General features: G+C 40.9%; 1 protein-coding gene across 2 annotated transcripts in view; it reads right to left on the bottom strand.

Annotated features, from left to right (window-relative positions):
- Positions 1–1,262: 1,262 nt before the first annotated feature.
- The window catches only part of LOC133636237 (homocysteine-responsive endoplasmic reticulum-resident ubiquitin-like domain member 2 protein), a 33,746-nt gene continuing 17,069 nt past the window's right edge, over positions 1,263–17,939 (bottom strand). For both annotated transcript variants that reach the window (XM_062030036.1, XM_062030034.1), the window contains exons 7-9: positions 17,636–17,914; positions 12,706–12,826; positions 1,263–1,921 (exon numbers count right to left, since the gene is read on the bottom strand). In XM_062030036.1, coding sequence (XP_061886020.1) covers positions 1,748–1,921; positions 12,706–12,826; positions 17,636–17,914 — 574 coding nt within the window. In that variant the 3' untranslated portion in view covers positions 1,263–1,747. The remainder of the gene's footprint in view (positions 1,922–12,705; positions 12,827–17,635; positions 17,915–17,939) is intronic.

Here is a 17,939-nt window from a genome sequence, read left to right on the forward strand (position 1 = left end):
GGATCAAAATTTGCCATAAAGTGACTATTAATTCCTGGGTTGAAGGAGGCCAACAAGCTAATAAGTCAGCCAGCTGGACAGCAGCGCCCCTAGTGTTTCAGTAAAGAATTGCATGTGCTTAAAAGAAACAAGATAACATGCTAATAGTTGGCATTAGAGCACAGCTAGATAGCACTAAATATCTAAAGTAGTATTTTTGTGATTTTTATACTGATGGAAGGTTAAATGGGGAAAAAATGTAATACATTTTTAAATAATTAAATGTCAATTATAACTGAAATCAAATACATAAATGTGCCCATTTATTTAACATAAAATTACATTTATTTAATTTCAGTATTTCACCATTAATGTATTTCTCGATGTAAATAACCATTGCAAAAATGTATTTTAATTTTGTCCCCTTTGATCCTTAAATACGGTGTAAATGGTTTATTCAATTCAACTTAATGAGGACACTGGCTAAAATATGAACATGCCAACAGTGTTTATGCCAAGTATGCCAGCAACTAGCTAAATAGTAAGTGTTAAGGCAGTACAATGGAGTTTTACATCATAAGTAGGTTTTTACTCTTTTTTTTGTGCTAAATAGTTGTGAATGTGATAAGAGCTGTTGGGCTTTTATATCATGTCATGTAAATATATACAATTTAAGCTGGTGACATTGGTTAAAATGCTACCGGAAAATTGCTAAGGCTCATTTGGTAAGCTATTTGAGAAATACAAATCTTAGTTTTTATTTTATATATAATAATAATAATAATACCTGGGATTTATATAGCGCTTTTCTAAGTACCCAAAGCCGCTTTACATGTAGAACCCATCATTCATTCACACCTGGTGGTGGTAAGCTACTTTCATAGCCACAGCTGCCCTGGGGTAGACTGACGGAAGCGTGGCTGCAATTCGCGCCAACGGCCCCTCCGACCACCACCTCAATTCACCGGTGTGAGTGGCACCGGGGGCAAAGGGTGAAGTGTCCCGCCCAAGGACACAACGGCAGCGATTTTTGGATGGTAAGAGGCGGGGAGCGAACCTGCAACCCTCAGGTTTCTGGCACGGTTGCTCTACCCACTACGCCATGCCGCCCCTATATGAGGTACACGCAAATAATTGTTAGGTCATTTATCGAGTATAGCTCAACAATAATTAATTTGTTTAATTTTCAGAACATGTCAAGGGCCATTAAACACTACCGGTAGTTGTATTCAAGTAAAAAATAAATACTAGTTGTATTTACAGCGTTAAAAGAAGTCCATACATTCACAAAACGGACACATAGTTTAGTGTAAATTAACATTTTACTTCCAAAGCAGCATCATAATCTATTTAACCCTATTGTTTGGGTAATAAAAGAAGTAAAACAATCTCTGCCCCAACATGAAGTCACTATTTGTGATTGTGTTGCTCCTTGGTTGAAAACACTTATGTTACCATAACAATGTAGATTATATGACTACATTTTAAATATGTAACCCTTTCATGTGGACGGCAGCCAGTCTCACATTTACTAGCATCAATGACACAATTTTTTTTAAAATTTACACAGAATAGTCCTAATACGCAAATAAACGTCTGTGGCAGCTTTTGAACACATTTGAGACCATGTGATGTCAAAATAAGCTAATGCTGCACAACTTTCATTACAGCAATTCAACACAACTCTTCAATTAAACTGCAGAGGGGAAAATAATGTCTCTTTATAGAACACAATGTGTTCTTCGACACAGCTAAAGAATGTTCTGGCTCAGTTAGCAGCGTTTTGCGCTCCCTCTGGAATGAGCGACATGAAAAAGGTGATGACAAATGACCAGGTGGAGGACAGGAATCCTGTTTGGGCGACGTTGACGTTTGGATCCTCCGCTCCTTCCTCTCCGCTGTCCCCTTCGTCGTCGTCTGTGCTGTCATCTCCTGCAGCGTCCTGTCCACACCAGGGTGACAATTGTCAACAACAGGTAACATGTTTGAAGAAAAACTAGTAATGGTACAACTACTTTTGAAGATAACTAAACAATGCTATGTGGGTATAGTCTATTTCAGTGTTTTTCAACCACTGTGAGATTATCTAATTTCACCTATTTGGGTTAAAAATATTTTTTGCAAACCAGTAATTATAGTCTGCTAATTATGTGTTGTTGTTGAGTGTCTGCGCTGTCTAGAGCTCGGCAGAGTAACCGTGTAATACTCTTCCATATCAGTAGGTGGCAGCCGGTAGCTAATTGCTTTGTAGGTGCCGGAAACAGCGGGAGGCAGCGTGCAGGTAAAAAGGTGTCTAATTCTTAAACCAAAAATAAACAAAAGGTGAGTGCCCCTAAGAAAAGGCATTGACGCTTAGGGAAGGCTATGCAGAATGAGACTAAAACTGACCTGGCTACAAAGTAAACAAAAACAGAATGCTGGAAGACAGCAAAAACTTACTGTGGAGCAAAGGCGGCGTCCACAAAGTACATCCGAACATGACATGACAATCAACAATGTCCCCACAAAGAAGGATACAAACAACTGAAATATTCTTGATTGCTAAAACAAAGCAGATGCGGGAAATATCGCTCAAAGGAAAACATGAAACTGCTACAGGAAAATACCAAAAATAAAAGAAAAAGCCAACAAAATAGGAGCGCAAGACAAGAACTAAAACACTACACACGGGAAAACAGCAAACAAGTCCAAATAAGTCAGGGGGTGATGTGACAGGTCGTCACAGTACACCTACTTTGAGACAAGAGCTATATTGATGCATGGTTGGTTATGGTTTAAAGTCATATCCAACAATTGCGACAACGACTTTTTACTGTGAACTGAGTTTTGTTTTTTAATGATTTCTGCTGGTGGTGTGCCTCCGGATTTATTCAACGCAAAAAACGTGCCTTCGCTCAAAAAAGGTTGGAAAAAACTGGTCTATTTAACATGCAGAAATTGCTAAAATGCTAAGATGATACAGTTAGCATACTAGCACCTATCTGTACATTACAAAGTACTATAGTCGTTTTACAGTTAGTTCACATCATGCCAAGTAGGTTTATACTCGATCAAATGACTAAAATACGTATGTCATGCTAATAGTTAGCATGAGCACAACTACAGTAGCTAGGTATTAAAATTGGTTAACCATATTTTTAGTGATGTTTTATTGTGAACAGTTCATGGAATGTAACATGCAAACAGTGTTTGTGCTACCATCTAGCTGTAGGACGGTGAGAAGCACACGTGTTAAGGCAGTTTGATGAAGATTTTACATCATGGCAAGTTAAATAGCTAACAGCTAGCGAGCACTAAGTACAGAAAGTACTAAGCAAGATAAATGGTAAATGGGTTATACTTGTATAGCACTTTTCTACCTTCAAGGTACTCAAAGGGCTTTGACACTAGTTCCACATTCACCCATTCACACACACACATTCACACACTGATGGCGGGAGTTTGTATATATCCAGTGTTTCCCACACATTCATTTATTTGTGGCGGCCCGCCACTAAAGAATTACGTCCGCCACAAATAAAATAAAATAAAAATTTAAAAAAAAATATATATATATATATATATATTTATTTTTTTTGTCCTGTCCAGCTTCTCAGGAAAATCATATAGTTGATGTAGATGCCCATATAGGCTGTTCAGATTTACTTTACAAAAGAGAAGTGTAGGATACTTCTCTTGTTGCCTTATTTGTATTTGACCACTACTGTTTTCTGTTTATTTGTTACTGACTGTGGCAGGACACCTCTGCCTCTGTTTCACTTTATGTTGCTGGTAAATAATATGGTTGTAGTAGTAGGCTAAAGTTAAATTATTTAGTATGCACTAATTAAAGGGGCAGAGCTTTAAGAGACATTTTAGCTTTTATATTTTATAAGATATATTTTTTGTAAGAGCCACAATTAATAAATATATTTCAGTGAATAACTTATTGTTCAAATCTGTATATAAATATGTACATAAAGTGTTGTAATTATATTGTAAAATGGATGGATGGATGGATGGATGGATGGATGGATGGACGTTTAAAACAAAACTGTTATTATTAATTAGCAAGTATACATTTTTTGAGCCTTTTTAGAGAAAATCATATTTTATGCAATTATGCAAATGTGTCGATGATGTCATGGTGACCACGCCCATAGCCACGCCCCCACCGCCACAGGTATCTTGGCAGTTTATGGGAAACACTGATATCATTAATGTTGTAAATACAAATCTTTATATATCTAGAAAGGGTGGTTCTAAAGAGGTAGGCATTTTTCTCAGGTCTCAAGAAGGTAACTAATACAAGAGTGTGTGTGTGTGTGTGTGTGTGTGTGTGTGTGTGTGTGTGTGTGTGTGTGTGTGTGTGTGTGTGTGTGTGTGTGTGTGTGTGTGTGTGTGTGTGTGTGTGTGTGTGTGTGTGTGTGTGTGTGTGTGTGTGTGTGAGAGACCTGATGGCGACACAGCTAACATGTACGTCTACAGGAGGACAACATGGACGCAGCATTGGGAGGAACCCTGGTTGGTTGCGTGATAGATGGTGATTTTATATCATCTTATGTAAATATATGCACTTTAACTTGGTGACAGTGGCTAAAATGCTACCACGCAATAAGGGATTGGGTACTGAATTTGATACTCTTATAGGCAGCAACCGAATTCTGTCGTTACTACCAGGTTTGATTGATTGAATGAGACTTGTATTAGTAGATTGCACAGTACAGTACATATTCCGTACAATTGACCACTAAATGGTAACACCCGAATAAGTTTTTCAACTTGTTTAAGTCGGGGTCCACATTAATCAATTCATGGTAAAAATTAAAGTAAAATCCAAGGTTTCCGTGTTCCAATACCTTGTTTGCAGACTAAACACCGGCTGAAGGAAACAAGAAGAAAAGCAATGTAGCAATTTTCAACACCAACAGGGCAAGTGTGCTTTCAAGAAACACTCAAATGTAAAGTAAGGCTCCACTCTTCCAAAATGCATTAGCTTGATGCTAACTTGTATTGGATTCACCATAGACTGGCTACTATTAGCATTAACGATTTTACATGCCGATTTTCAACACCTCTAAATGTGGTAGCGGAAATGACAACTAAGAGGAATGTTACATTCAAACAGCTGTTGCGTAATAAGCCCAACACTTACAGTATAAACACTTTGTAGGGCACAACATAACACATTCAACTTCATGGAAAAAGCTAATTCCTAGTGAGACAACTTACAGTAGATAACCAACACAGTACTGCCATGTAATGTCTTGGAAGTGCAACTGCATTGCAAATGAGACTCAAATGAACACTGCAAAAAGTCAGTGTTCAAAAAACAAGAAAAAAAAAATACAAAAATTAGGGGTATTTTATTTGAACTAAGCAAAATTATCTGCCAATAGAACAAGAAAATTTGGCTAGTCAAGACTTTCCAAAACAAGTAAAATTAGCTAACCTCAATTAACCCAAAAATACTTTAAAATAAGTATATTCTCACTAATAACAACTGTACTACTATGTGAGTACGTATTTTCTATTGTTTTATTGAAAATAAAACAGCAAAGTCCATTTGGCTGTAATCTGTTTTAATGAGACACAATTGTGTCAGAGTCATGATTTTTTTTTTTTTTTTTACATGCTTGAAATAAGAAATTATTACTTTAAAAAAGTAGTTTTATACTTGTGAGTGTTGATGACACAGCTTTGCAACAGTTGATATTCTTGTTTCAAGCATGTTTTACTCAATATAGGTCATCATGGCGCCGATGAAGGCTGCCTCGGTGCTTTCGTGCGCTCTGTTTTGTTTGTTTTTGTATATAAATTGTGTTTCCGGGTGCTCTTACACCCGTGAAGAGCTACTGAACATCAGATCCACCATCCCTATGGACTTGTTACCGGTCATCTTAGCGTCAGCTGCGGATTTGGTCCATTCTGCGATCAAAAGAGGGAAACCGCATCGAAGAGGAAAGCGAGCGGGCGCACTTGTCCGTCTTCGCGGACGGGGATTACGCACGCCTCTACCAGGCATCTTCCTCTCCAACGTCCGCTCACTTGCCAACAAGATGGACGAGCTAGCGTTGCTGATGAGAAGGAACAAGGACTTCTCCTCATCATGTGTGTTGTGTTTCACGGAGACTTGGCTGAGCGCAAGTGTCCCGGACAGCGCGCTTCAACTGGAGGGCTTTCATCTCCTCCGCGCGGACCGAGACGCGGCGCTCTCTGGCAAAAAAAGAGGCGGGGGACTATGCTTCTTTATCAACAATAGCTGGTGCACAGACGTGACTGTCATTTTTAGACACTGTTCTTCCTCTCTGGAATATTTTTTCATCCACTGTAAGCCCTTTTACTCACCGCGTGAGATTGTTTCATTCATTCTCGTGGCTGTTTACATCCCGCCCGGCGCGGACGTGCGTGACGCTCAGCGCGCGCTCGCAGGACAGATCTTACATGTGGAACGGTCTTTTCCTGACTCTCTTGTTATCGTGCTTGGTGACTTTAACAAGGGAAATTTGAGCCAGGAATTACCAAAGTATAGACAGTTTATTAAATGCCTGACCAGAGAGGAGAACACGCTGGATCACTGCTACACTACACTGAGTAAGGCTTTTCATGCAGTCCCGCGCGCTGCTCTTGGACTATCAGATCACGTGATGGTGCACTTAATCCCTTCATACAGACAGAGACTGAAACCGGCTAAACCTGTTATGAGGAACATTAAGTGTTTCACCGCCGAGTCTGTGGACGAGTTGTGTGCTTGCTGGGAAACGACAGACTGGGAGGCAATTGGAGCGGCCGCGAACAATCTGGACGAGTATACGGACACTGTGACCTCATACATACAGTTCAATGAGGCGCGCATCATTCCAACGCGCACCAGGGTTTGTTATAACAACGACAAGCCCTGGTTCACACCCAAGCTCCGACAGCTGCGCAAGAAGAAGGAGGCTGCGTGGAGAAGCGGGGACCGAAGTACATACAGAGAAGCGAAGTACCACTTCACCAGGGAAGTGGAGAAAGCTAAATCTGTGTACTCTAACCGTCTACAGGAACAGTTCCGCTCCAATGATTCTGCGGCAGTTTGGAGAGGTCTAAGGGCCCTTACGAACTATAAACCCAAAACCCCCCAGGCCCTGAATGACCGGACTCTTGCTCAGGGCCTCAACACACATTACTGTCGTCATGAACGGCCTTCAGCTCATCAAAGCCATGCTCCCCCCACCATCACCCTCCCCACCAATGCCAGCACATCATTAAAGGAGTTAAAGGACTCCAATGACATCACAGGACTCCAAAAACATCATAAGACTGTAAAGACCCTCTCCATCAAAGAAGAGGATGTACGCCGGCAGTTCTTGAAGCTGAATACGCGGAAGGCCCCCGGGCCGGATGGTGTCTCCCCCTCCACTCTCAGACACTGTGCGGACCAGCTGGCTCCTGTCTTCACTGACATTTTTAACACCTCTCTGGAGCTATGCCGCGTGCCGTCCTGCTTTAAGACCTCTACCATTGTCCCTGTCCCCAAGAAAGCACGGACCACAGGACTAAATGACTACAGGCCGGTCGCGCTGACGTCTGTGGTCATGAAGTCCTTTGAGCGCTTGGTCCTGCCCCACCTCAGGGACATCACCGCCTCCCTCCTGGACCCACTGCAGTTCGCCTACAGAGCCAACAGGTCTGTGGATGATGCAGTGAACCTGGCCCTCCACTTCATCCTGGAGCATCTGGACTCCCCAGGAACCTACGCTAGGATCCTGTTTGTGGACTTCAGCTCTGCCTTCAACACCATCCTCCCTGGACTGCTACGAGACAAGCTCTACCAGCTCAGCGTGCCCGACTCCCTCTGCAGTTGGATTAATGACTTCCTGACAGACCGAAGACAGCACGTATGGCTGGGGAAGATTGTCTCGGACAGTCGAACCACAAACACTGGTACTCCTCAGGGCTGAGTACTCTCCCCCTGGCTCTTCTCCCTGTATACAAACTGCTGCACCTCCAGTCACCAATCCGTAAAACTGCTCAAGTTTGCGGATGACACCACCCTCATCGGGCTCATCTCGAATGGCGATGAGTCCGCCTACAGGAGAGAGGTGGACCGGCTGACGTCCTGGTGCAGCCTCAACAACCTGGAGCTGAACGCCCAGAAAACAGTGGAGATGATCATGGACTTCAGGAAAGTCACAGCCCACCATCCCCCCTCACCCTGATTGACTCTCCCACCCCCGTCCCCATTGTGGACTCCTTCCGTTTCTTGGGCACCACCATCACCCAGGACCTCAAGTGGGAGCGGACCATCAGGTCCCTCATCAAGAAGGCCCAGCAGAGGATGTACTTCCTGCGGCAGCTGAGGAAACTTAAGGTGCCGACAGAGATGCTGGTGCAGTTTTACTCAGCCATCATAGAGTCCATCCTGACCTCCTCCATCACAGTGTGGTTCCCCGGCGCCACAGTCCAGGATAAGAATAGACTGCTGCGCATCGTACGTGCTGCTGAGAAGGTGATTGGCTGCAAGCTCCCATCCCTCCAGGACTTGTTCTCCTCCAGGACGTGTGGGTCGGATCACAGCTGACTCTTCTCACCCTGGACACACACTATTCTCCCCTCTCCCCTCAGGCAGGAGACTACGCTCCATCCAGACCCACACCTCCCGCCACCTGAACAGTTTTTTCCCCTCGGCCATCAGGCAAATGAACAATAACTCCTAACCGCAGCTCCTTGAATTCCTTGAATCCCTTCTAAGTCTATCTGATAGCTCAGTCACAGCTCTTTTTATACCAAATATGTGTTATATGTTTTTATGTCGCACATTTGCACCAAGAAAAATTCGTAGTTTGTGAACCCGTTCTCAAACAATGGCACTAAAACGATTCTGATTCTGATTCTGATAAAATCTCAGCAACAAGCTGTAATGTCTTACTGAGATAATTTAGGACCAAAACCCTTAAAAAAAGTAAAACACTAACATAAAATATGCTTAGTGAGAAGAATTATCTTATCAGACAGAAAATAAGCAAATATCACCCTTATTTGAATTATTTAATCTTACTTAGATTTCAGTTTTTGCAGTGTAGTCAGAAAAACAAGATATGACAACTGGACAACACAGTTATCATAATTATCTCAACAATTAACATTTATCAACACACACACCAGAAATTGGTACCGTATCGGTTCAAATAGGAACGTACAGTACCCATCCCTACATGCAACACATTAAATGTGTATGCTAACAAAAAGTATGCTAGCACCAAAAGTATCAAACTTACTAAGGTTTTATTCCAAAATTAATTTATATTGCGCCATGTGTGATGCAGCATATGCTTTTTAACAAGAGGATAATTAAGATTAAAGATTAAAGATTAAAGTACCAATGATTGTCACACACACACTAGATGTGGTGAAATTTGTCCTCTGCATTTGACCCATCCCCTTGGGGAGCCAATGGCAAAAATGCTAACAGCTAGCCTTCCAACACCTAGCTATAAAACGCTGAGAAGTGCTGAGGCTTCATGCCAAGTAGGTTTATAGTAAGTCAAACAAATACATTATTTAATATGCTAACAGTTAGCTATTTACCACCATGTATCGAAAGTGGTAAGGATGATTTTTTTAAGTGTTAAGGCAGTTTGATAAAGATTTTACATCATGTCAAATAGGTTTACACCATTTCAAGTAAGTGAAGGCTAATATGCTTACAACTTAGATAGCACTTATTACCAAAAGTGCTTAGTCAGATCTATAACGATTGTATGTCATGTCATGTAAATATATGTAATTTAGCCTGATCACAGTGGCAGAAATGCTACCATGCTATAATAGGAACTGAAAAAATGTATGCTAGCACCAAAGGAGCAAACTTGCTAAGGCATGTTCTATAGTGAATGCCATGTTGATATAGAATATGCTATAATGGCAAATGCCAACATGCTAACAGTTCGCATGCTAGCCCTTACCAAGATCACACTCAGTCTTGAAAGTGCTAAAACAGATTGGTCATGCCTTGTAGGTTTCTATTTCAAATGAGTAAAATGGCGAAAATGTGACCATGCTAACACATTAAAGTTGTAGAACAAGAACCTGAGGAAAAGTATGCTAGCACCAAAGTATCAAACTTACAAAGGTTTGTTCCATAATGAATTCCTATCATGCCATGTTTGTTACGGTACATGCTATTTAACATGAGAATAAGGGCAAACATGCTAACAATTAGCATTCTAGCACCTAGCTATACTTAATTAAGTACCAGAAGTGCTGAGGCAGTCCTATAGGGGTCATGCATCATACCAAGTAAGTTTATACAAGGTCAAACAACGAAAATATCTAATATACTAAGGGTTAGAATCAGAACACTTTGCTATTTGTGCTATGATGTTATACTGTATGTGTATATGTATATATATGCATGTATGGATATATGCATGTATGTGGATATATACATATATATAATACATATCTTCTTTTTTATCTTTTTTTTTTTTTACTATTTATATTACTACAAACCCCGTTTCCATATGAGTTGGGAAATTGTGTTAGATGTAAATATAAACGGAATACAATGATTTGCAAATCATTTTCAACCCATATTCAGTTGAATATGCTACAAAGACAACATATTTGATGTTCAAACTGATAAACATTTTTTTTTTGCAAATAATCATTAACTTTAGAATTTGATGCCAGCAACACTTAACAAAGAAGTTGGGAAAGGTGGCAATAAATACTGATAAAGTTGAGGAATGCTCATCAAACACTTATTTGGAACATCCCACAGGTGTGCAGGCTAATTGGGAACAGGTGGGTGCCATGATTGGGTATAAAAACAGCTTCCCAAAAAATGCTCAGTCTTTCACAAGAAAGGATGGGGCGAGGTACACCCCTTTGTCCACAACTGCGTGAGCAAATAGTCAAACAGTTTAAGAACAACGTTTCTCAAAGTGCAATTGCAAGAAATATAGGGATTTCAACATCTACGGTCCATAATATCATCAAAAGGTTCAGAGAATCTGGAGAAATCACTCCACGTAAGCGGCATGGCCGGAAACCAACATTGAATGACCGTGACCTTCAATCCCTCAGACGGCACTGTATCAAATACAGACATCAATCTCTAAAGGATATCACCACATGGGCTCAGGAACACTTCAGAAAACCACTGTCACTAAATACAGTTGGTCGCTACATCGGTAAGTGCAAGTTAAAACTCTACTATGCAAAGCGAAAGCCATTTATCAACAACATCCAGAAACGCCGCCGGCTTCTCTGGGCCCGAGATCATCTAAGATGGACTCATGCAAAGTGAAAAAGTGTTCTGTGGTCTGACGAGTCCACAATTCAAATTGTTTTTGGAAATATTCTACATCGTGTCATGCGGACCAAAGGGGAAGCGAACCATCCAGACTGTTATCGCCGCAAAGTTAAAAAGCCAGCATCTGTGATGGTATGGGGGTGCATTAGTGCCCAAGGCATGGGTAACTTACACATCTATGAAGGCACCATTAATGCTGAAAGGTACATACAGGTTTTGGAACAACATATGCTGCCATCTAAGCGCCGTCTTTTTCATGGACGCCCCTGCTTATTTCAGCAAGACAATGCCAAGCCACATTCAGCACGTGTTACAACAGCGTGGCTTCGTAAAAAAAGAGTGCGGGTACTTTTCTTGCCCGCCTGCAGTCCAGACCTGTCTCCCATTGAAAATGTGTGGCGCATTATGAAGCGTAAAATACGATAGCGGAGACCCCAGACTGTTGAACGACTGAAGCTCTACATAAAACAAGAATGGGAAAGAATTCCACTTTCAAAGCTTCAACAATTAGTTTCCTCAGTTCCCAATCGTTTAATGAGTGTTGTTAAAAGAAAAGGTGATGTAACACAGTGGTGAACATGCCCTTTCCTAACTACTTTGGCACGTGTTGCAGCCATGAAATTCTAAGTTAATTATTATTTGCAAAAAAAAAATAAAGTTTATGAGTTTGAACATCAAATATCTTGTCTTTGTAGTGCATTCAATTGAATATGGGTTGAAAAGGATTTGCAAATCATTGTATTCCGTCTATTTACATCTAACACAATTTCCCAACTCATATGGAAACGGGGTTTGTACATTATTGTCTATGCACCTTAGGGGATCTGCTCCAATTTCATTGTTCTTTGAACCTGCTCACTGTAATAATGACAAATAAAACTCCATTCTATTCTATTTAGCACTATGTAACGAAAGAGGTAAGGAAGATTTTTGGTGATTTCACTTCATGAATACAGTTTATGCAATTAAACATGAAAACACTTGCTAAAATGCAAATATGCTAACAGTGGTTATGCTAGCAACAAAGTACTAAACGTGCTAAGGAAGTTTCTATCGTGAATTTACATCCCGTCATGTTGATATAGGATATGCTATTTAACATGAGGAGATAATGGCTAAAATGCTAACATTTAGCATGCTAGCCCTCAAACTCACACTCAGTACTGAAAACGTAAAGGCAGATTAGTCATGCCATGTAGGTTTCTACTTCCAATGAGTAAAGTTGCTAAAATGCTAATGTCTAGCAAAGTAGCACTCAATGAGCTAACCATTTTGACGTGGAAATGGTTTCAATCAGTTGAGATGTGAACCTACCAAACTTACACATGTTCCTCTGGTTGTTTACATGACAGTCTTAGCTACCTTGTTTAGAACTAACTGATATGAAGACATGACTTATGTTTACTTAAATCCATCAGTTGTTAACAATAATAACCAAGCAAACAAACCGTTTCGTGGGGGTCGTTCTCCTGTAGGTCCCCCTCCATCTCCTCTTGGTTGGCTCCATCTCCAGGAAACTGGAGTTCATTTTCGAAGTTGAAGGGAAACCAGCCGGGCTGGTTTCCCTGCCTACGAGACAAAATTGTAATAATGAACATGTAATATAAAAATTACAAAAAAAACTTGCACAAGAATGTAAATTATATTTAACAAAAACAGACAAAGTATTTTACAAAACCCAAAACCAGTGAAGTTGGCACGTTGTGTAAATCGTAAATAAAAACAGAATACAATGATTTGCAAATCCTTTTCAACTTATATTCAATTGAATAGATTGCAAAGACAAGATGTTTAATGTTCGAACTGGAAAACTTTTGTTATTTTTTGCAAATATTAGCTCATTTTGAATTTGATGCCTGCAACATGTTTCAATGTTCAGAGAATCTGGAGAAATCCCTGAACGTAAGCGGCTAAGCCCGTGACCTTTGATCCCTCAGGCGGTACTGCATCAAAAAGCGACATCAGTGTGTAAAGGATATCACCACATGGGCTCAGGAACCCTTTAGAAAACCACTGTCAGTAACTACAGTTTGTCGCTACATCTGTAAGTGCAAGTTAAAACTCTACTATACAAAGAGAAAGCCATTTATCAACAACACCCAGAAACCACCGCCGGCTTCGCTGGGCCCGAGCTCATCTAAAATGGACTGATGCAAAGGGGAAAAGTGTTCTGTGGTCTGGTGAGTCTACATTTAAAAATAATTTTGGAAACTGTGGACGTCGGGTCCACAGAAAATAACCATCCGGATTGTTCGAGGCGCAAAGTTCAAAAGCCAGCATTTGTGATGGTATGGGGGGTGTTTTAGTGCCCAAGGCATGGGTAACTTACACATCTGTGAAGGCATCATTAATGCTGAAAGGTACATACAGGTTTTGGAGCAACATATGTTGCCATCCAAGCAACCTTATCATGGACACCCCTGCTTATTTCAGCAAGACAATGCCAAGCCACATGTTACAACAGTGTGGCTTCGTAGTAAAAGAGTGCGGGTACCAGACTGGCCTGCCTGTAGTCCAGACCTGTCTCCCATTGAAAATGTGTGGCGTATTATGAAGCCTAAAATACCACAACGGAGACCCCGGACTGTTGAACAACTTAAGCTGTACATCAAGTAAGAATGGGAAATAATTCCACCTGAAACAAACAGCTGTAATAAACTTCCTGAAGATGTCAGACTTTCCCCAACTCTGACTACTTTTAAAACTAGACTGAAAACTTTTATGTTCACCTTAGCTTTCAGCTAAATCTTTTAATCTTTTAACTTCCACACTGTTTTTATTTTTATTGTCTGCATTTTAAATTTGCTTTTATTTTCTTTCATTTCACTTTGTTGTCTGTGAAGCACTTTGAGTCTGCCTTGTGTATGAAAAGCGCTATACAAATAAAGTTGCCTTGCCTTGCAAAGCTTCAAAAATTGTTCTCCTCAGTAAACGTTTACTGAGTGTTGTTAAAAGGAAAGGCCATGTAACACAGTGGTAAAAATGCCCCTGTGCCAACTTTTTTGCAATGTGTTGCTGCCATTAAATTCTAAGTTGATGATGATTTGCAAAAAAAAATTAAGTTTTTCAGTTCGAACATTAAATACCTTGTCTTTGCAGTCTATTCAATTGAATATAAGTTGAAAAGGATTTGTAAATCATTGTATTCAGTTTTTATTTACGATTTACACAACATGCCAACTTCACTGGTTTTGGGTTTTGTATAGCATGATTTACTGCAGTGATTAATGTGTTTGTATTTTGATAGAACAAATGTAAGGATTGCTTTTCAGAGCAAGATGTTACTGGTAAAACAAGTAAAAAAACATCTTTGCGGCTAGCATTTATCCATAAAAATATGAAGAAGTTGCTGATGATGTGTTTGACGGAGAAGCAGCTAGAAGGAGATACTGTAGAAGTCCAATCTCCAAAGTAAATACTGTACATTAATATTACATTACTTCATAAAACTACTGTATTTGTACTACATTCTATTGCAGGGCTGGCCAAACACGCGGCTCCTGGCCCTGTTTCATGCCGCTCTTACAAATCGACATCAAGGTTTTAACTAGTGCGATAAATAACTGTGTGAGGTTTTTGTTTTTTCCCCCTGCCATTTGATTGACAGCCATGTTCGCCAATCAGAATTGTTGAGCCTCACGTTCGTTCGTCTCTCGCTTCAAACAGAGAGAATGAGGTCTCACTCTTCGCATCGTTCTCAGCAACTGAGCGAGTTTATTTACAGTAAAATTAACTGAACGCAGTGAGCTCTTTTTTTCCAATCGTTCACAATCGTTGTCTCGGTGGGCTGGGAGCGGGACTTCTAGTTTTACACAAACACACAGGAAACACAGACAGCCTCCCTACTCGCCAGTGAAAAGTGCTGCAAAGTAACAACTCGGAGGAAAAAAATATGACTACAAAGCCAAAATGTCTCGTTGTGTTAATATTTCATCTTCAAATTGAATGAGAAATATAACACGGACGAATCAGCGAGAATGCGGCGATCACGCGATGGCAACAAAAGAGACAACCCGAACTGTTTTTTCCAATTGGGAAAAATGCACTTTAAGATGTTCAATATTTATTTAGGATACATTTTTGCTTACAGAAATGAGAGTCCAGTTTTTTTGTTTATTTATTTAGGATAACAAAGTTATTTACCTTCCAATTACAGTACAATGGTATACAATTCTACAGTAATGAGAAATAAGTGTATATTATTTGAAGTGGTTACCGTATTTTTCGGACTATGGTAAGTCACAGTTTTTTTCATAGTTTGGCCGGGGGTGCGACTTATACTCAGGAGCGCTTATGTGTGAAATTATTAACACATTACCGTAAACTATCAAATAATATTATATAGCTCATTCACGTAAGAGACTAGACGTATAAGATTTCATCGGATTTAGCGATTAGGAGTGACAGATTGTTTGGTAAACATACAGCATGTTCTATATGTTATAGTTATTTGAATGACTCTTACCATAATATGTTACGTTAACATACCAGGCACGTTCTCAGTTGGTTATTTGTGCCTCATATAACGTACACTTATTCAGCCTGTTGTTCACTATTCGTTATTTATTTTAAATTGCCTTTCAAATGTCTATTCTTGGTGTTGGGTTTTATCAAATAAATTACCCCCAAAAATGTGACTTATACTCAAGTGCGACTTATATATGTTTTTTTCCTTCTTTATTATGCATTTTCGGCCGGTGCGACTTATACTCCGGAGCGACTTATACTCCGAAAAAAACGGTACTCGCATTATTATTGTACATTATGATTACATTATAATCACTGTATATTTATCGGTTATTTTTCAGTTTAAGAGCATGATTTATTGTTGACAAAAGCCTTCAGTCTGTCTGCATAAAGCCAAATATTTTTTGAGTCAATTATTATAATGTGTGGCACCGTAAGACACGAATATGTTGACAGTCTAAAACCCAGGTGTCAAACTCAAGGCCCCAGGGCCAGTTCTGGCCCGCCACATCATTCTATGTGGCCCGCGAAACAGTGGCAAAAATGGGTTTCAATAAAATACTTTTTATTTTTTTACTAAATGCATACGTTCTTTCAATTTTGACAGAAAAATAATACATATTTTAAAATTTAATATTATCTGATCATGCCCATCCATCCATCTTCTTCCGCTTATCCGAGGTCGGGTCGCGAGGGCAGCAGCCTAAGCAGGGAAACCCAGACTTCCCTCTCCCCAGCCACTTCGTCCAGCTCCTCCCGGGGGATCCCGAGGCATTCCCAGGCTAGCTGGGAGACATAGTCTTCCCAACGTGTCCTGGGTCTTCCCCGTGGCCTCCTACCAGTCGGACGTGCCCTAAACACCTCCCTAGGGAGGCGTTCGGGTGGCATCCTGACCAGATGCCCGAACCACCTCATCTGGCTCCTCTCGATGTGGAGGAGCAGCGGCTTTGCTTTGAGGTCCACCCGGATGGCAGAGCTTCTCACCCTATCTCTAAGGGAGAGCCCCGCCACCCGGCGGAGGAAACTCATTTCGGCCGCTTGCACCCGTGATCTTGTCCTTTCGGTCATAACCCAAAGCTCATGACCATAGGTGAGGATGGGAACGTAGATCGACCGGTAAATTGAGAGCTTTGCCTTCCGGCTCAGCTCCTTCTTCACCACAACGGATCGATACAGCGTCCGCATTACTGAAGACGCCGCACCGATCCGCCTGTCGATCTCACGATCCACTCTTCCCTCACTCGTGAACAAGACTCCGAGGTACTTGAACTCCTCCACTTGGGGCAGGGTCTCCTCCGCAACCCGGAGATGGCATTCCACCCTTTTCTGATCATGCCAATTATATTATTATATACTGTATTGCAAAAGTATTTTGTGAGATAAAAACAAATACCGGTAGTTAAATATCTGCTTGTCACCTTTATTTATGATTTTATATATCTGCATCTTATATTCCGATGCGGCTAATGTACGTAAAAATATTTATTTCTTCTAAAATTTGTTGGGTGCGGCTTAAATACCGGTGCATTCTTTAGCACGGAAAATACGGTAGTTAAGAGTTTTTTTGTTTAATGTTATTTCTACAATATGTTGAATACCAATACAAAAACGACCCACGGGCGTCAAATGGCCCCTGGGCCACACTTTGGACCACTGTGAAGTGGTCAACCTTGTTAACCACGACTCTAATCGACAATTTAGCTTGTTAGCCTTCCTTGCTGGAGCGAACCATGGTAATTAAAAAGAGAGGGGCTGTCTTATTGCGGCTGGAACATAATGATGCATTACAACAGTTATTTTTGGCATTCCTCTGTCCTAAGGTGGGCTGTTTTCCCTGTGATTGGTCTGAAGAGTCCAGATTGACCATAAATTCTCCAACATGACAACATTAGTAGAGGAGTAAGTACTCACAGGTAAAGCACCAACATGGCCGTCATCACCAAGAGAAAGTGGCTGAAGGAGGAGTAGAAGTACACTATACTAAGTAAGATGGCGGTCCGCGAGAACGTGTACACCCAGTCCAGCCAATCCTGGTTTAGCTCCTCCTCATTCACCATCTCCCCTCCTTGGGCGTTCATCTCCACTTCCGGGTTGCCGCGGCGGTTTGCTTGAGCCTGCCGGCTCTGCGGGACAGAGGAAGTCCTCGGCAGGTCTGGACTAAGGTTTGGTGAGGAGGTTGATAGTGACTGACTGATGAGAGGAAAGATGGAGAGAC

This window comes from Entelurus aequoreus, linkage group LG20, assembly GCF_033978785.1.
Source record: "Entelurus aequoreus isolate RoL-2023_Sb linkage group LG20, RoL_Eaeq_v1.1, whole genome shotgun sequence".
NCBI lineage: Eukaryota > Metazoa > Chordata > Actinopteri > Syngnathiformes > Syngnathidae > Entelurus > Entelurus aequoreus.